We start from the raw sequence: 20,558 nt of genomic DNA, 5'->3' as shown, positions 1-20,558 counted from the left end.
TACTCTATTTCATTATGGCAGGATTTATTACTCTGTACATTCCACTCAAGCAAGAAATTGCCCCGAAAGTACCTGAAGAGCAAAAAATGAAAGGGTGGGACTGGCTCGTGACCATGCAATTTTACTTGCGCCTTAATTCATATTCGCTGCAAGTAGAGATCTTCTCCACCAGGTGGTGTTGCAGGGCAATCATAACCATTGACGAGGGACACACCGAGACGCACAGGCCTAAAGCCTAAACTTATGCGTTCGTCTTTAATCGCTAATAAACACAGTACTGCTTCCTATGTTTTTTTATTCAAGTTCAAGTTTCCACCCAAGTTTTTTTTTTTTGTTTGTTCATAGAAAACATGACATGTTTACTGTGATTAGACCATACAGGAGCAGATAAGCTCTCAGGTCAGTACAGTAGTTAATTCCACTGTTTGATTCCTATCTGGCACTGAAGGTCAAGTGCGGTATTAGAGTACAGCCACCGACTAGTATGCCATTAAATGAAAACCTTCTGACTCAATTTTCTCCTTAACAACTGCAATAAATCAGCGAAGCGCCACCGCTGAGTGGAGCGTGCCTCTTACCCAGGGCTTGCCAGTTGTTCCCAGGCCGGCCAGTTAGTTCAGTATTGATTCTCTGTCTTGCTGTTGTACCACTATAACCATCTGACCTATGAATGCTGAGCTCACAGCGCTGGCCTGAAAGTCCAAAGAGGGAGATACCATGAGAGGAAGGACTCAGTTCGTCCCTCTGGGCTCTGCACTTTCACTAAAAAACACCTGCCCTGTTAGCCCACCTGCTTTGGCCTCAACACCTTTCGGCCTGTCTCCATGCACCACATCACCTCCAGGTACATTGACCTTTAAAAACGTACTCTCATTATGCTGTGATAAATCGATCAGCCTTTGGGCTGCTTTTAGAGATTTTGAGGTTTTCTGCCATTATGTTAACATAGCAAGATGTTAAAATGAAAATTACTATTTTCAATTAAATTTAAAAAAAAATTTAAAAATAAAAACATTGAAGGGGCATCAGAGAATGGCTTGATTATGCAGCAGACCATTTGGGTTCAGAGCCTCTGATCACAGAGGCATCAGAACAAAACAATGTCCAGAGGCACAGAATATTCAAAAAAACTCAAATCATTTGAATGTAAGTAAACATGTTAGGCAAATACGTTACCTTCAAAGTTACCCCTAAGGAGGTCAACAGGTATCTACATAACCTTTTTTTCTAATGCTATCTTTGTCTGATTTTGCTTTTTTTTCAAACATTGGATGCTTTCAACTCTTGGTGCTACTAAAAATGAAACAATCTGAAGAGAAAAATCACTTCAATGAGTCATCTGTTCACTCAATTCATGTCCACACTGAAGCCACGGTCAGCAGTGAAGGGTTACATGCGGGCTTTCCTTCAATTTAAGAGGTCACAAGCCCAAAAGGTTTGGAGCACCGCTCTGGAGAACAAGCTCATTTTTGAGAAAATCAGCTGCATATAATCACACAAGACCGCCCAACTCAGAAAAATGTGTTACAGAAATTCAAAGGAAATTCAATTCCATTACAGACTTTACTGTGGATGTGCTTTTAAAACACACTGAAAGGATAATAAAAAAATAACATTCCCATTCCATTACCATACAGCTGCATATCTCTGCCTGCTCGGTCAGGCCCTTCTACTTATGTGGTACGATGATTATCCAGCTCAAGCTCAAGGTGTGCGCGTATCGACTCCCACCTGTGCAGAAGTAATTACAGTTTCCCTCCTCTCCAGTTGTCATTGGGAACAAGACCATAACTCTGAAAGTGAGACGCTACTTAACCATACAGGCCCGATCTAATGTAGAGTAACCCACGTCACACATGCATATATTCTCCACACACACATGCAGAAACACCATTCTTGCAAGCACATACGCATCTAAAGTTAGCCTCACTTTGAGGAATTTATTGCATTCTAATAAGCATCAATGTGATTTAATACAGAAAGTAATAATTCATTTTTACAGAGCAATTTAAGACTCCTGGAATCTGTAAAAAAGTAGTGAAAACGATTCAATATAGAAAAAATATATTGAGTAGCACAATCAGGACATCCCCCACCAGCAAACAAAAGGAATGAAACAGTTCTTTAGGTTTATCATTTTCCGAGGGTAATCTTGGAATTGCAAAAAATCTTAACCCTCCTATTATTGTTGGGGTCAATTTGACCCCATTCAATGTTTAACATCTCTAAACAAGCCATTGACATATTTTTTCAGTTTTACTTAAAGGGCCATTTACACATAAAGTTGGGCAACAATTTCAATAATTTAATTTTCTAGGTGTTGACATCGCTGGGGTCAAATTGAACCCAAGGATAAAAGATATCAGGAAATTTGAAGGTAATAGGAGGGTTAAACACATTCCTAAATTTAACCCCTGTGACAGTTCAGAGGTAGACCACAGGGGCTAAATAAACTCCATTCCAAATAATTCAGAGGCAAAACCTGGAAGACATGTTCAACAAATAACAGTTTGAGCTTGTTAATGGAAATCAGCTGTTTAGAAAAGGAATAGACTGTACATACATTCTCTTTATATTAACAGATACAGCCTTATGATTGGGAAACTAATCTTATTTAAAATAAATTCAAAGACTAGTACACATAAAAATAATTTTCCCTCTATCCAACAGTCAGGAGCAAATTTTTGGAAGCGCGTCATCTACACTTCTTGCGACATTCACTTCACTGCCACATCGCCACATGACTTTCTAGTAGTTATGACTCGGAGCAACAAATTATGAAGAACAGGAAAATTCATATTTCAGCATGTTTCTAAAAATCCCCAGGCTTGTCAGGTGACTTCAGTTACTCATAGTGCAATGTGTGTCATCCTGCATTTCCAGTTAAGGGTGTGTTCATTAGTATGTGTTTGCAAATCCAGCCTGACAACCTGACAAAACATGACGGACACAGAATAAACATACTCCAGTTTGAAAAGCTAAACAATAAAAGAAGGTCAAATTATCCAAATACACTGGATTAGGAGAAATGATTTCATTTCAATTAAAAAGGCCATGAATGGTTGGTTAGACTCTGAGCTACAAAGCTTTTTGTTGGAAAAGATTTGGCCCCATTTTTTAACAGACGTTCAAATGGTTTCCCTGCTCCACCTCTCTAACCCGTATCAGGCTGCTGTGTTGACTATGCAAAACAGAAACTTGACACCGGTGTCACTGCCCGACTACTTGCTTTTCTATTCTAATGAACACACCCAATAAGTACATACTTGCACCAAGACAGAGACAACGAAAGTTCAATGACATCCAAGCTAATTACATGAGCTTCATTATCATTTTAAATCCTTGTATTTTATGGGGGAAAAATATATTTTTAGCATTTCATCACTGCAACATGAACATTGTCCTTTTGGAACACCATAGCTTGATTCCATTATTGCTAGTTCAGTTTATGCCAGGAAAATATCTGTTTCACACAGGGAACTTGACTGTGTCCTGGTTTGTTGCTGTTTTGTTTCCATTGGTGCTGTTCATCCCCTCGCAGCTTCTGAGTCTCCCTCGAAGGCCCTGTTGTCATAGCGATACTGATGTCTCTCTGGGTCAGAGCTTGCTGGGTCAGTCAGTGGGACTTCATACAGGGGCTCCCCTCCCGTCACTGTGATCACAGTGACCTCTGGTGGTGATTCGGTAGGAATGTCGTCTTTCATCTCTTCCTCAACCCCCAGGGCCTTCAGGATGTCGCACTTACACATGGGACAGGTTCTCCTCTCCAGCAGCCAGGGCTCGATGCAGGCTTTATGGAAGATGTGGTCACATGTTAGCACCGTCACCACGTCGCCTGCCTTGTAGGACTCGATGCATACGGCGCACATGTGGGAGTCAGAAGTAGTTTCCTCGTCCCCTCTTTTGAGCGTGCGTACTTGCAGACGTCCAATTGCCCTCTTAGCCTCGGATTTCAGCCTCCTCTCCGAGCGTCTGTGCATGCTCAGACTGTACAGGCGATTGGCTGAGATAAACACAAAGTAGGCGATCGAGGCTGCCGTCACAATGAAGAAGGCAATGGACAGAAAATAGAGCCAGTAGGTGTCCACCCAGGGTCCATGAGCGCTGCCCACATCAATAATCATCTGAACGTCTGTCCCGTTCTTCACCAGATTGACAACCTCCGTGCCCTGAGTGTTGCCAATCATGATAGCCACAATATCATCTGCGTCTGAGTGGGCCATGTGAGTGGTGCTGTTGCCGCTGCCATCCACGTTATACACGACCACAGCAACTGCTCCTTGGCGTTTGGCAGCATTGATCTTTTCAGCAAAAGTGCAGTTGCCTCTCTTAACCATGGCTATCCAGGGAGGCGAGCTGGAATTGCGACTGTAGACGGCATCTGGGCCGCAGCCTTTGGGGTCTCCCTTGGGAAGTGTCACTATGCCGGAGGCTTTATCCAGGAGAGAGTTACGACCGTACACCCCACACTCGCAGTATCTGTCCACGGTCTCATTGTTCCTGTTAACATAGCTTACCTCCACCATGGCTGTCCAAAACACGAAGGCAGCCGAGTGCTGAACAAGCCCCGACAAACACAGCACAAGCAGGAGACAGTGTTGTGTCTTCTTACCCATGGTAACGCTCCTCTCAAAACAACAAAGTCCTCTGTTAGCTTCTTTAGCTTCTTTTAAACTCCTTTGTCAGTCCCAGTTCCTGGTTTGTGCGAGCCACAGCGATCTGAACACAGCTATGGTTTCACCCAACCTGCTGTCTTAGGTAATATGATCTGAGCCTTTGGTAATATAACACGAGCTATGCGTCAGCCACTCACCTCTCGTTATCTTCCTGAACCTTGAACACTGCTCGCAGAGGGCAGGCTGCCGCTATTCAACAAGTTGGAAGCACACGCAACACGCAGACCTGCGCCGTTTCCAGAGCAGCATATGTAAAAAAATAAGACGTGATAAGCGAATGATAAGAAGGATTTCATAGATCAGCAACACAGCAGTGTGACACTAATAAAAACCTGGTGACTTTTTCTTGCGTAACGATGAGCAAAGCAATTCAACCAGTTTTTCTAGTTTGACTCGTTTCCTTCCCCTTTCTCTGTGACCAGCATACTGTTGTGTAAAGCTCACTGACAAGTATTACTTCTCTACCTTGTTGTTATTCACTCCAACACGGTCTTCTTTTGCAACACATTTTTAACAGACACACACAAAGAAGCGGACACATTAATATGTGTCCTTTAAGTCACACAGGGTTTGCACTCAACAATGAAGGTTTTTGCCATTGTTTGGATAACTAGAGCCACTTGAAGAGGCTCACAGCCAGCAATGCCACCGACAACCGAGATGGAACGGGGCATTGTTGAGTTTCCATTGTATCTCCTTACACACAAGTGAAAACACACAAACACTGAGAGAGACAGAGAGGCTTCGAGTGACAAATGAGATGGAGAAGTTTCTTGCCAAGCTGCTATTTTACCTTCGCACTCCAACACACATGGAAAAAAACTGCAGAATGCAGGCCTCTGAAGAACGTGCTATTAAATAATGCATTTCAGCGGGACAAAAATCTGTAAATAAACGAGTGTGTGGTATTTATTCTTAGTACAGCTGCAGCTCACGGCTCTAGATAAGAGAAACGATGGTGCCGCTATGACCCTTAAATTCCTGAAATAATCACCTGCACCCGGCAGAAAGTGAAGCACAATATTAACTAAAGAGGATGCGTGCTTTGTTTTTCTCCATTAAAAATACATTCTACTATATTGGGGGTAGATTTAGGTTCCACGCTTTCAAGATATCGTCAGACTTTCTGCTCCAACAGTGGCATCTACTGGCTGCTTGCGGTCGAAGGCAATAACAAACTGCTGCACCGTGTGAGGGTTTATCTGAGTCGCTCAGACATCCAGGCAAACGCTGTGACCACTGTGAGGAATAATAGCTGATGATAATACCAGATATAAATGTGTGTCTATGGTTATTTTATCCCAAAAATATTTGTAATTTCAGCAGCGCTCCACATTGCAAGTTGGTGATGAAATACGACCCACATAAAAAAGAAATTTAAAAAAATAGAGGAGGGAATAATGTAAAAATGGCAAATGGAGAGACACTATCTGTTCAAAAATTACACGACATACCCTCAAGCCAACGATTATGCATTGATGAAACTGAATTTCACAACAGAATAAAGTTCACGTTGACATATCATAAAAGTAGGTGTGACATGCATACAATGATATTTGACCCCAGAACTTCTTTCGTAATTAAAGTGACAGTGTTCTGACAACAAACCCTTAAGCCTATAAAGATAAATGACGGAAAAACAAACAGAAGGGCAACAGAACTGCGAAATACTTTCCAGTGGTTCACATAAATATTTCCGTTCTGTTGCCATTTTTGCATCTTATGGTTATTCGAAGACAGTGAAATGCTGACATGGCTGATCTTCTGTAATGTCTTTCATATCAAAATATTAGGTGTCGCATTTTGCCAACAGCACGTACTAAATAGCTGCTCTTTATTCTGTATTTGAACCCCCATTAGCTTCCACAAGGCAGTTGCTAGTCTTCCTGGGGTCAATTCACAAAACAACATTTAAAAATACATCAATTTAGAATCCCAGAATATCAGTGAGACAACATAATTCAGTATCAACCCATTAGGATAAGAAAGGTTTAGAACAAAAAGTCAAAACTTGTCACACACTCACAGCACCGAGCAAAGAAAATAAAATTCACAAAAAAAAAAGTTCCTGAACTGCCATGACATAATTTACATGTGATTCATCAATTTGAGTTTTAGTGACTTCTTAAAGGAAAATCTATTATCTAATACTGGTGGGAGCATGTTCCAGACTGAGACCCCTCTATAAAGAACAGTTCTCATCATAAAGTTTGTTCGCAGACTCGGTGCCACCAGAAGACCGGTGCATACCTAACGTGTCACACACCCATGGCAAAAGCCACTATATACTAGTTCATCACCAAAGAACTGAGGTGTATTTTACAGGATGATGGTATGAATGAATAACAAAAGACTAGACTTTAGTTGAGCCTCCACAGTCAGCCAAGATTGTCAGTTATGCATCTCACACACACTGGAACGGAAAGAACAACGAAGAGCTAATCTCTCAGGACATATTGTGTTTAGGATGAAGTCATTAGTTTAGAATTAAATCAAGTTGAGAGCTGAGGTTTGATGTGGAGAACAAACTTTCAGAAAGTGTCATTTTTAATAGTTACTCAATATTATGCCACCAAAAAACAAAACTTGAGCCCTATTCAGTGTAGACTCAAAGTGAATAAACATTACTAAATAAATAATCCACTAAATAAATACAGACAAATAGTCTTTATATTACATCAAGCAGATGAAAAAAAAATACAAGTATGAAATATATGCTCCTCAAATGGACTATAACAAATACTTAAAAAAATCATAAATAAACTGGTCTGTAACTGGTCATGAAACTATGAAAATGTCTGAATTTATCCATATGGTTTAGTGAAATTCAAACATTTTAGTTACATGTAGGCCAACTAACCACAAAACCAGTTAATTCCACACAGCGGCGCTGTTAACTCACTGATGTTTGTTCATTTACAGCGCGTAAAACACACACACACACACACACACATACACACACTCACACACATACACACACACACACAAACACTTTTAGACTCGATGTCATCCATCACAACAACAGAAGCTTTTGCAGACTAATTTGGCGGCTGTACAGAACTTATTGATGCAAACAACACGCCAAGTGGAGCATTTAGGAAATGAATCGTTAGCCAATCTTAAGACATCATTTTTGCATTCTTGCACGTGTAATTCTCACAGTTTTAGGGCCACTGAGAAACAAATCAGGAAAGTAACTCACCGTGTTGTGCAGCAGGTTTGTGTCTGCAACGAAGACAGACTGTCCATCAGTGTGAAGTGTCCCGAGTAGGTGGTTTACGGTGCGCACTGAGAGCGCGACGTTCTGTGCGTAAAAGTTGAGGCATGTCCCAACAAGTCCGACACCCCATCACTGGCGCACGAACACCCCCTTTTCTGGTAGCATGTTACAGTCCACATGTCAATCTTAAAGGGCCACCTGCTCTATATTGTGATGCTGACTACAAATTGGATTCTCTGGGCTTCTTAAAGCAAAGTACTAAAAGGGGAACTTGAGCACACTGCTTTATTTCAGAATTGTGTCTTTAGCGCAGGAGGCTGCAGTTTCAGGACCCCACTTCCAGGAACCTTGTTTTTCTTTCATGACAACACCACCTACTGAATTAGCACTTTCTATCCAAGTACTTATAGTTTTAACGGTTTATTCCACCAAAATAGTATTTTCTAGCACACAAGTTGTAGTTTTAAATATGTATCCCACTCAAACAGTATTTCTTAAATAAAACAATTTGTGATTTTAAAGGTTTATTTAACCCACATTTTAAACTTTCTGTCCACATACTTGTAGTTTTAAAGTTTTATTCAACACAAATACTATTTTCTGTCCTGCAGTTCAACATGGTTGTCTAGAGTTGCTTGTAGAGCAAATTGTGTGACTAATTACAATTTTATCAGGTGAAGTAAGGACAGGATCGTACATTATGGTCTTCGTGGTCTCTAGAGCTCAGACGGAGATTGAAAATGTAGGAAAGAGACAACACACAACCCCTCCATGAGAAGCTATTGATGACTTTTCTGTCCAACTGAAAATGTTCAAATTGTTGTTAATGCTTTACAAATAAAACTTGATTCACATTCAGTCTTTGCACTGTGACTGCTGTTCATGTTGGCCAGAAATGCAGCCCATGCTTCAATATAGGCTACTCCCTGAGTTACCCAATGTCATGAAGATGGAGAAAAGGCAGCCTCCTCTACTGCACACATCCTTAACTCACAGCCTTTTAATGAACAGCTGGGCTAACCATCAACTTCAGTGTCTTTGTCAGAGTCAAAATGGACAAAAACATGAGGCAAACAGATGTAGTCAACCTGAACCAGGTGTACAATTGTCAAAGGACAATTGGTTGAACAGGGATTTCAAACCTATTGGACAACAGGTGGTGCCACACCCTCAACACCATGTCAGGGACAAAGGAAAACAGACCACAATTAAAGTGACAGAGACACAGGAGCCTAAAATTACAAAAGCTACATTGAAACAAAAGTGTCAGATTAGAAATAGCATGATAAATCTGTCAGTTCTTTTATATCAGAGAGAGAACATCATAGAAGAAATAGAACAAGCCTCTTTTAAAACAATAAGGATAAAAGACACAGAAGTGCTGCTCTAAGCATCTGTCAAGTTAAAACAGTTTAGAGGAAACAACAAATTCAGCTCATCCTTAATGCCAAAAGGCTCCACGGTGTTAAAGGTAAGGATGTTTTTCAGTGGAGCTATGAGTTTTTGCTACCAAATTTAGGGAGAAGGCCGGGTTTTCTTTTATCGCCCAGATGCTGCAGAGCTGTGATTAGCCTGTAAATAGTGTCAGGCAACAGTGTCATCCATGTTTTGTGCTGTCTTGTGGTTAGATATAAACATCTTTAAAGCTTTCTTGTTTGTCCAACATACATCACGCTACAGGGACATTTCAACACATAACCAAGATGTGTGCTACTGCAGTTGATAAAAGATTCATTGAGGAATTTTTTGCCAGTATGCGGATGTGTAAAGTATTTGATGTCTGATGAGTTGGAACATTGTGCTCAGTGGCCACAGTGGGGGTTAAAAAAAAACAGCCTGTAGGTTGATTTTGCAGTCAGGAGACAGTGTTTGGTGGTTTCCTGGTGTCAGGATGAATCAGTCTGTCTCTCAGGTCGTGGTAACATTTAAATGAGATCATGGGAGGCACATAACTTCTGTAATTCAGTGACAAAGCTACAATGGAGGACATTTTAATGTTTTAGAATGAGACTTTTCACCCTACCTGCTGGAGGAGGAAACTCAGTGCAGAATGTGTTTTATGAGTCGGTACTTTTTTTAATTAGCAGGGATTTCCTCTGTGTGTGTGTGTGTGGGGCCATTTGATGGCAGCTAATAGGAATATTAAGCTGTTTGAGATGGTTGCTCTCAGTTTTAAGAAGTATATTTCTACTTGGGATATTGTTTGTTTCTTTATGAAATGTGAGGTCTAGAAAATTAACAGAGGTTTTCATTCCTTAAACCCCATCATGAACCTGTGGACTGTGCCCAAGAAACAAGTGTGTGTCAGAAAGCAAACACACTGAATTGTCAAAAGGAGCGATCAAAGATACAACCAGAAGCTTATGGATGGAAAGCTGAGGTGAAGCTGAGGTGAAAGCTGAGGTGAAAAGCAAGTTGAGGTGAAAATGGCTAAGGAATGTTTAAGCCTGTTCAGGACTTTTGGGATCTTTTGATAGGAAAAGTTTTTTGTTTTTTTTTAATTTTTGAAGATTTTTTATTTTTTTTTAAATACGTCAACTTATCAGAAAATGTATTTAACAACAAATATTTTTGCACATATTCTTTCTTGGGGTTAAATGGACCCCGAAACACCTTCTACATATGGCAACATGAAAGTCCTGAATAGGGTTCACCAAACATTAGCATTGCTGTATACATATTTGTGACCCAGTAGTTTTGTGTTTTGTTTTTTTTAGAAGACCTATAATAAATCTACAAAAGAACCAAAATGCATGCATGTCCAGCTGAACTGAGGTTTTTCCGTTCCAGGTTACAGATATCTTCTTGGGCTGGGCCTGCCCCGAACATAGATAAGATTTGTACACTCCCGAGTTCAATTGGCCAGTTACTAATGGCGTGGACAGGCATCCTTCTGCGCTCTGTCCACGTCCTTGATATTTGGTAAGCAACATGTGTGGATGTTGTTGGTACGACGTGTAGCTAAAGTAACAATCGTATCTGATAGAATAGAGGAGTTTCCGCTGTCTCCAAGTGTGTGAACCGGTTCTCACTGGCCACATTATCTTCAAGGATGTATGCTGTTCTCAATAGGAAAATACGAAACAGAATCATAGGCTCAGTGCAAAATACAGATTCAGAATACATAATAGCTCGAAACTTACTTAATTATAACAAGTTACTGTAAGCACACACATGGATGATGTAACAGCCAGAAGAAGGAAGAAGGAGCATGAGAAGATGGAGATGTGTCAGGGGCTGAAGGACGGATGTGGATGGTGCATCCTGGGTACATCAACTGAGGTATCTGCAAAATTACAGCTAAGATGCTGCACAGAAACCTCCAGGCTCTCTGATTGAGGACTGGATAAACACATCCTATAGATAGATAGATAGATAGATAGATAGATAGATAGATAGATAGATAGATAGATAGATAGATAGATAGATAGATAGATAGATAGANGTTTTCATTCCTTAAACCCCATCATGAACCTGTGGACTGTGCCCAAGAAACAAGTGTGTGTCAGAAAGCAAACACACTGAATTGTCAAAAGGAGCCATCAAAGATACAACCAGAAGCCTATGAGCAAGAGCCAAGTACCAAGAGCACCAAGTTGAGGTGAAAATGGCTAAGGGATGTTTAGGCCTATTCAAGACTTTTGGGATCTTTTGATAGGAAAAGTTTTTTTTATTTTATTTTATTTTTGAAGATTTTTTTTAAAAAAATACGTCAACTTCTCAGAAAATTTATTTAACAACAAATATTTTTGCACATATTGTTTCTTGGGGTTCAATGGACCCCGAAAGACCTTCTACATATGGCAACATGAAAGTCCTGAATAGGGTTAATCAAACATTAGCATTGCTGTATACATATTTGTGACCCAGTAGTTTTGATTTTTTTTTTTTTTTTTTTTTAGAAGACCTACAATAAATCTACAAAAGAACTGAAATGCATGAATACATGTTTTCTTTTTTTTGTTTGTTTTGTTTTTTGTTATGGACACATTTGTTTCAATGATTCTATCATAGAAAACTAAGAGTTTCATGAGTTACTGTAAGCACACACATATATGATGTAACAGCCAGAGGAAGGAAGAAGGGGCATGAGAAGATGGAGATGTGTTGGGGGCTGAAGGATGGATGTGGATGGTGCATCCTGGGTACATCAACTGAGGTATCTGCAAAATTACAGCTAAGATGCTGCACAGAAACCTCCAGGCTCTCTGACTGAGGGCTGGATAAACACATGGGATAGATAGATAGATAGATAGATAGATAGATAGATAGATAGATAGATAGATAGATAGATAGATAGATAGTGGCTCCAGTAAATTATTATCATCTTTCCAGTTGGTGATAAAAAATCAAGCATCAAAGAATTATTGCAGCTTCAAAGCTCAGCTTCTAACCTGCACGGCTCCAGGCCCTCAGGCTACCTATTTACAAAGAGGCTCAAGCGTGTAAATCTGTGTTACATTTCTTCTTTCAAAGAAGGAAAAAAAAAACAAATTTCCTACTTCTTAAGATGTGGCAGAACGTTTTAAGGTAAGTTTGTGTTGAATTACACCCCTGATGCGCCTCAGGCTGGAGTGTGTTCAAGTCGACTGGAATGACTCGCAACTCGTGATCCCTCATTCTTGGTAGCGGCGGACCTTAAAAGATGCTTTCTCCCCCCAATAATCTCTTTCTGTGCGCAGCTTGTAGACGTAGCGTTAGTAGTGTTAGATGCAGCGCTTACAAGCAGCTCCGCGTGAAACCTCTGTTAGAATAAAGAGACATATGATTGCCTGGAAATACTGCAATTAATTCCACTTTTTTTTTTTTTTTTTAACTTTTAAATGACCATGAGTAAGGTTGCAGCTCTGCAGAAAAAGAAGAGAAAAGATTTTATACCTTACTTTCTAGGATTTGTAATATTTTTGTATGGCACCATTCATCTTGTATCATTTACGGCAAACACAACTCAGGAAAGTCACTCTGTCAGGGTGCGTCGGGCTCTTGGTAAGCTGCTGCTGCTGCATGCGTAAAAAAAGAAAATCAATGTGACTTTTTTGTAGTGTTTTTTTAAATGTCCAAACCCTACTCCCCCCCGGACCCCGATTAATGCATAATTAGAAATGTCACGGCTCATTTTCTTGTTTTACAAAGTGTGAGGAATCAATTGCGGCTGTGACAGTGTTTTTGCTCCACTAATCCTCGTGTCTTATTGCCGTGAAATGTCGCGTAAGAGTTCAAACAATCCTGCCAGAGAAGTCTCTAACAAGTTGTGGTGATACACTTTGTTAGTGAGCGGTTTGTGTGTGTCCTCCTGTTCCAGAGAACGAGACGGAGTGTATTTCACCGCAGTCCTCCGAGTTCCCTGCAGGTTTCTTCACGGTGCAGGAGAGGAAGGATGGAGGACTGGTCATTTATTTTATGCTTATTTTCTACATGCTGCTGGCTGTGGCGATAGTCTGTGATGATTACTTTCTGCCGTCCTTAGAAGTCATCAGCGAACGTAAGTTGCATGAAATATCAGATAACCTCAACTCTTATGTGCAGATGGAAGAGGTTGAGCCATCAGTGCACATCCTGTAATACAGCTAGAGATGATAGATGTCTATTTAGATATCAAATATTTACCTAGTCTTACATGGAAACACAATTGTTCCAGTAGTTTGTGGTTAATTTGACTGAGTGATGTTAAATGAAAGGTAACCAAATGCACTAATCTTATTTCTGGCACCTTTATGGTATAAAATTGTTTTAAACCAGTTCCACAACATCTACAGACATGATTTAGTTTTAAAGGACGACAGATTAGAGGTTAACTGATTGTCAGCCTGGCTGATTGTCTGTTCCAGTATTCAGCTTTTCCCTAATAAGATAAATATTTAAAATCTTTATTGTCATTTTACAGTCATACTTTTGTGCAATAGTACAACGAAATTTCTCATCCACAGTGGTGCTAAGAAAAAAAAAAGGACACGCAATTGTCAAAGATGGAATAGACAATTATGAATGTAAGCAAAAAAGAATAAGGATAATGATTATGTACACCATATATACGCAATATATACATAAAAACTATCAAAATAAATCATGTGCACAGTAAGGTGAGCAGGAAAGTGACTGTAAGGTGCAGAGAATGGTTATTGTAACCAGATCGGTGTCATTATTTTAATGACAGATTCATGATTAAATAAAGTGGCTCTGAAGTAGCCTCATCTCTGTATGTGTGTACTGTAAAAAAAAAAACCCAAAGTATGTTGTCTTTAATCAGTCTATACATCTTCCTAATAATTGAAAATAGTTAAACATAAACAGGAGGCAAAGAGCCCAAGGTGATGTCTTTTTTGTAAAAAATCTAAATATATTCTGCTCAAAATGACAACGATTGAGAAAGACGGCACATCCTCACATTATTGAAGTTTGATCCAGCAAATATGCAGCATTTTTACTTGATTAAATGAAGCAAACCATCAATCTGTTATCAAAATTGGCAGATTAGCTTTTCTGAAAGTAGGCCCTTTTTCCATCAGACATATAGGAGGAGCTCATTAATGATGGCTGCATTCCAGGTAGAGGAGGTCCTGCTATTGTGTTCTCTGGTTTACTGTCAGGGCTTTCTGGGACACTTAATGGATCTGAGCCATTTTTAATTCACTTGTGCTCTCCTTACTGTGATATTCCAATATCTCTGCTGGGAAGAAAGGTCAATCGATTGATTACTTCAGCTGTAAACTTCTCAAACCTACAGAAGGTGGCTAAATATTGGACCCCACATTTATATTACCATTCCAATTCACATTGGGGTCACGTTTTAAGGTTATAGTTTGTGGTTCTGTTGAACTGGATTGTGTGTGATCAGATTCTCTTGTCACTGGGTCTCTCTCAGGTCTGGGACTGTCTCAGGATGTAGCAGGAGCCACATTTATGGCAGCTGGGAGTTCAGCACCTGAACTGGTCACAGCCTTCCTGGGTAATCATGCATAAGTACAACAATAATTGCAACCAGCAATGTTGAAGATGACACCAGCATCACCGTCACTGTCACCGTGTCCTTTCTCATCCTGATAAACCAAGACTTCGCCACCATATGGGCGCAGAAAGGGAAGGCGGCCTTTGATTAGGACGTCCTCCCTCTCAGCCTTCCTTCCACGCTGTTCCTGTCGCCGAAGCTAAGACGTGCTCTCTGTGTGTGTCGTGTGTTAGGTGTGTTTGTGACAAAGGGGGACATCGGGGTCAGCACCATCGTGGGGTCAGCTGTCTACAACCTACTAGGAATCTGTGCGGCCTGTGGACTCTTGGCCTCCATGGTACATCCTGACACAATCACACACTCGCAATATTCACAGGTTACCTAAGCCGCTTATATACGAGTGTCACCTTTTTCTGGGTCAAGAAGATTCACGGCCTTGTATAAGCTGTAAACCATTTATTTTTTGTTTCCTTTATCAGGCAGGGCGCCTCACCTGCTGGCCATTGTTCAGGGACTGCTTGGCATATGGCATCAGTGTTTCTGCTGTTATTGCCATCATTTCTGATAACAAAGTGTACTGGTGAGTCTATATATGAAACCTGGGTGCACTGACTAAGCATTGCACAGTAAGGTTACGTGAGCTGCAGACCTTAAAACACCTACATATGAGGAGGTTATAAAAATACAGCTGTTTTATTGTGTCTTGTGATTCTCAGAACAACAAACAAGACGAACCACAAAACTGCTTACCGCAGAACCGTGACTCGTCCACATTTATTACACCGAGAGTACACTGCTATCTGTACTGTTGGAACTACAGATGTTGTAAAATGACAAAGATAATCAAAAACAAACAAAAAGCACCTGCTTTGACATAAAACTGTTTTTGAGGTGATTTTACATTTTTCCTGAGGTAAAAGTCCCTTCGATTAGATGTTGCCACACCTTTTCACCATATTTCACAGCACGCTTCAGTGAGTACAGTTTGCTCAATTGTTATCACGTGACCAAGATTCTGCAATTACTGAAGTATGTTGAAGGGATTTAGCAAATGCACCTCGCATTTTAGAATATTTATCATTTTTTTCCCCCTTTGTTGGTGAGTTTTAATCTGTTGCAACTGGGAGGGATGAAGAATTTGTCCAGTATCTGTCCCCCTCTTAGAGAAGTGTAAGAGTAACACTATGTTTATATTCAAATCTCTCTTTAAACTTCTTTTAAATGGTATGAAAAATATAACCACAAAATGCTTGATTAATTCTTGGCATTCCATAAACTGACAAAAGAGCTCCTACAAACTGGACTCCCATTCCTCATAAGGGTCTGAGGTCTCTACTTATGACTTATGTAACACACAAATGACCTTTACCCTGAAAATATATAACCATCTTATTTTTCTAGGAATGGCTAAAGACATATAAGTATTTCATTACAAACAGATGATTCAGATTTGAATAACCTATTGTTTTATGTGTTCTCAAAGCGAAGTGCTGAATCTTTATGCTCTACTTTCTTACAGGTATGATGCTGCCGCTCTGCTGCTGGTCTATGGCGTCTACATTGTGGTTCTGTGCTTTGACCTTCGCATCAGTGAGTTTGTCCTGAGGAAGCTGAGCCCCTGCTGCACCTGCCTGGGTTCGGGCTCTGGCGAGAAGATTGAGACACAGCCTCTGATGGGCTGGAACGAAGACACCAGCCTGCGAGTCCACAGTCGCTCCAGGACGGACAGCGGCATCTTCCAGGACGACTCGGGCTACTCCCACCTGTCCCTCAGCCTGCACGGCCTCAATGAGATCCCTGAAGGTCAGACACATTTCCTGTCATTTTCACCACAATGTGTCCGTTCGGTGTCGTTCACTGGCTTGTTTGACCTTTATGAGCTGTGACGATGTGACTTTTTTTCCCCATAACATTCGTCTGTATGCATCCCTGCAGAGCACAAAAGTGTGTTTGCTGTACCGGAGAGCGACCTGAAACGGATCCTCTGGGTCCTGTCTCTGCCTGTCATTACTCTGCTTTTCCTGACCATCCCTGACTGCAGGAGAAGGTTCTGGAAGAGCTGGTTCATGATAACCTTCCTCATGTCAGCTGTCTGGATCTCAGCTTTCACATACGTGCTGGTGTGGATGGTCACTGTTGTCGGTAAGATTGATTGATTTTAGAGGTGAATTATTATTTTTTTCATGTTGCATGTCTTTTGTGGCAAATGTTACCATTAGCTTCAATCGTGTGACCGCAAATCAAATCTTGGTTTAAATGTGCAGACACTGAATGCTGAGGGATTTTTAGAAATAGTGGAAACTGTAAGACTAGTTTGAAACCAATAAACGACTGGCTATGGGTTGTGTTTTCATGTTGCCTGTGCTTCAGAGAAACCTAAGCTCAGCCATTGTTTACATCAATTTGCTTCTCTCCTGCTCTCTGCACTCACATAAAGTGTATTTCAATACTGCCAGATTCTCAATAAAGCTGCTCTCATTAACGTATTTTGTTGTTAGAGAACAGAATGAGTATAAAATAATGACTGAAGCACAGCTTATTAACTTCGCGAGCCATTTCCAAGCTATCGCCACTAAAAGACTGATTTTATAATGTGCAGTCCTGTCTGGCAAATTCACCAAACACATAAATTGAAAATGAAGGCTGGGCTGTGAATTTGGCAATATTTACCTGTAAAATGATCGCTCAGAGAGAAAGTTATAAGTGATAGAAAGTCTCATACACTTATTGACATCTGTCAGGTCCTGTATGGTCAACTGTTCTGCTCTGAGCTGTCAATCAAAGATAGACAGTCTTCTTCCTGAAGGAGGGCGTGGACATTTAAAACTATTGACACTGAAACAGAACAGAGCTAAAACTAAGTATATAGTCGTGGTGAAATGAACCAACTTGAAGTATTTCAGGCTAAAAAATTGATTAATTGATAAATTAATTTGTTGAAACTGGGCACAATATGGGACCTTTAAATTGTCATTTTCCATTGAGCTTGTATAAATTCTGTACGTTGCCTTGGCCTTGTTGGTTTAGCTGCAGGTGTAAATGAGCCCGTCACTCAGCGAGCCTTTGCAGATCACAAGCATTTGAAACTTGTGAGAAAAACGTCTGATTTGCAGAGTAGAATCACATGTTGGTCTGCTGGTTAATTCCTGGGATGCCATTGTCCTAAGAGGGGGGTTATTGTAGCTCCAGTCGGCTGTGTGCCTAGCCAGCCACAGCAGGATTACAGTCAGCTTCACCCCTGAGGAAACACGGTCATGTGAGGAATGAATGTACGTACAGAACTTGACATGGGTCCAAGAACAGCTTCAGTCCCTTTCTGCCAGAGAGGAGAAGTATAAAACTGATCTAGGATCAGGCCAAAAGGGCAAATTTATCATGTGACAGTGGTGGGTCTATTGAAGTATAATGAGATTATTATCCCATAGTCGTCAGATGCTCACATGGAAGGAGAGGTTAGTCTTAAGAAAGAGCAGGCACGGGATGTAGAGTATGTGGTTCAAAACGTGGCTCTGCCATGTACATTAGCAACTCAGAGACATCACACTGCACAGTTCAGAAAACTCATCAGTGGTTGCATTTCACAGGCAGGATGATTGGAATTCATTTGATCCGTTGCCTCCAATTAGTGGGTTGTTATATGGGACTTGCTGAAAATTTTTCACACAATTGCCTCCAATCAGAGCCAACGAGAACACTGGATAATGACATGAAAGGAAATTTACATTTTACAATTACACCCAAATCACAAGGTCTATTGATAGAATCAGGATTTTTTTTTTTTTTGAATCAAGGAGAAAGAGCAGATGTAATTTTAACATTTCTTGACTGGTAAAAAGAATTAAACATTTTTGTGGGGGTAAAAAATACCATTCAAAACATAATATGTCTTAAAATATGTCTGAAGTCTTTAATGCTACGAAAATGTAGCAGTTTTGTTGAGCTGCTTGTGAAATATTTCCTAGATGTTGGGTGGGTAGGTGGGGATTTTGTTGTGGTACCTCAGTATTTGTAAAATCCTTGGTAAAGCTCTGCTTCCAGTGATAATCTATTAACCCTATAGCCACAGATACAATGGCCAGCTGTTTTCATAGCATTCAAGCTGTTTGTGGAGGAATCTGATTTCATGTTGGTTATGTTTACACAGGTGAGACCCTTGGCATCCCTGATACAGTTATGGGGCTCACTTTGCTTGCTGCTGGAACCAGTATACCCGACACCGTAGCCAGCGTGATGGTGGCCAGAGAAGGTATCAGTAGCATCACATTCTTACATATTTTATCACCCGGCATGATTTCAGCAGAGGCCAGACAACAGATATTTTAATTAATATTTGAGATATTCAAAATCAGCACCACTGAATGACTTTTTTAATGTGGCTATCCAAAACATTAGCTTTCTGTCAGTACACAGGCACTAAGCTAAAAGACATTTAAGCAATAACTATTGATTACTCATTACTTTACTCATTTCCCCATCAGCCATGTTTTTTTTTTTCAAATTATATCAAGGAACAAACTTCACTCAAGTAGTGGATTTCTGTGCAAATATAGACTTAATCCCAATGTGTAAACTTGTTTTCTGTCCATCAGGGAAAGCTGACATGGCAATGTCCAACATTGTGGGCTCCAATGTTTTTGACATGCTGTGCCTCGGTCTGCCTTGGTTCATCAAAACTGCCTTTGTGGACACAAACAACCCTGTGGAGGTCAACAGCACTGGACTGGTCTTTATTTCTTCCACACTTCTCCTCTCAATAGTCTTCCTTTTTGTCGCCGTGCATATCAATGGATGGAAGTTGGACTGGAAGTTGGGAATAGTTTCTCTCATCTGCTACATCCTTTTTGCCACTCTGTCCATCCTGTATGAGCTGGGGATTATTGGGAATAATCCTGTAAGACTGTGCAGTGACTGAGATCTGACCTTTACAGGACTGAAGCCATGTTTTCTGAGACTGTTAGTAGTCCAAAACCACAACAAAAATGTTAATCCTTTAAATCTACAAATGTCAAGACTAGGAGGCTTGGTCCCACTCACATACTTTTAAGCATAATATGCAAGATGTGGCTGGTCATATCTCAGGAAGAGGATTTAGTAATAGATTTCACCAAAGGACATTCTTTATACGGTTATACCACAATGAAGGCCCGCCATCACAAAGTGAGATGTCTCAAGGCTCACGAATGGAAAACGTGCTGTCACAGGAGTAACTGCCGAGTTCAAATGAATCCCGTGTCAAGGAATAAAGATGTCAACTGAACTCATTTGGCCTTGTCCTTCTTTTTAAGTGGGTTGGTGAGTTAAGACAAGAAAACAAAGGCATCATCTTCACATCCCTGATAAGCTTTTACGAGCGGGAAGGAATGGTGTCAACAGCCATCAGTCGTTAAACTCGTTCCACTCATCTTCTCTAAAATAGAATCACTTATGGTTTCCAGTTGTGTTTACAACTAACCCTACAAAGGTTACATGGACTTCAGACACTGACCTACAATTGTAAGAATGCCTATATAATCAAGGTTGGCAATCTTGTCCAACAGAAACATAAACAATGAACCATCTTGAAGCTCTGGAAATTTATGCAGTTTCCTGCATTCTCATTGTTGACCACGCCCAATATACTAACATCCATTAACTCCTGCTTTTGTTATGAATGTGGAATTTTCCAACTTTTAAGGAGGCCGATGTACAGCAGTGTTGAGAAACACAAAGTGTCAGT

The 20,558-nt window shown here is 40.5% G+C and overlaps 2 protein-coding genes across 2 annotated transcripts; one reads left to right on the top strand and one right to left on the bottom strand.

Moving 5' to 3' along the window:
* Positions 1–1,915: 1,915 nt before the first annotated feature.
* Positions 1,916–5,046, bottom strand: rnf128a (ring finger protein 128a). Its single transcript, XM_008276089.1, has one exon. It carries the CDS (start codon positions 4,614–4,616, stop codon positions 3,528–3,530), a length of 1,089 nt encoding a protein of 362 aa, XP_008274311.1. The 5' UTR covers positions 4,617–5,046; the 3' UTR covers positions 1,916–3,527.
* Positions 5,047–12,567: 7,521 nt separating this feature from the next.
* slc24a5 (solute carrier family 24 member 5) lies at positions 12,568–20,103 on the top strand. Its single transcript, XM_008276086.1, has 9 exons — positions 12,568–12,882; positions 13,199–13,378; positions 14,759–14,842; positions 15,076–15,179; positions 15,322–15,422; positions 16,362–16,645; positions 16,778–16,984; positions 18,987–19,088; positions 19,432–20,103. The coding sequence occupies exons 1-9, from the start codon at positions 12,720–12,722 to the stop codon at positions 19,752–19,754; spliced, it is 1,548 nt and encodes a 515-aa protein (XP_008274308.1). The 5' UTR covers positions 12,568–12,719; the 3' UTR covers positions 19,755–20,103.
* The last annotated feature ends 455 nt before the right edge of the window (positions 20,104–20,558 follow it).

Source organism: Stegastes partitus, unplaced genomic scaffold (assembly GCF_000690725.1).
Source record: "Stegastes partitus isolate 25-593 unplaced genomic scaffold, Stegastes_partitus-1.0.2 Scaffold64, whole genome shotgun sequence".
NCBI lineage: Eukaryota > Metazoa > Chordata > Actinopteri > Pomacentridae > Stegastes > Stegastes partitus.
The sequence above is the reverse complement of the archived record's forward strand: the minus strand, read 5'-3'. Positions and strand labels throughout refer to the sequence as shown.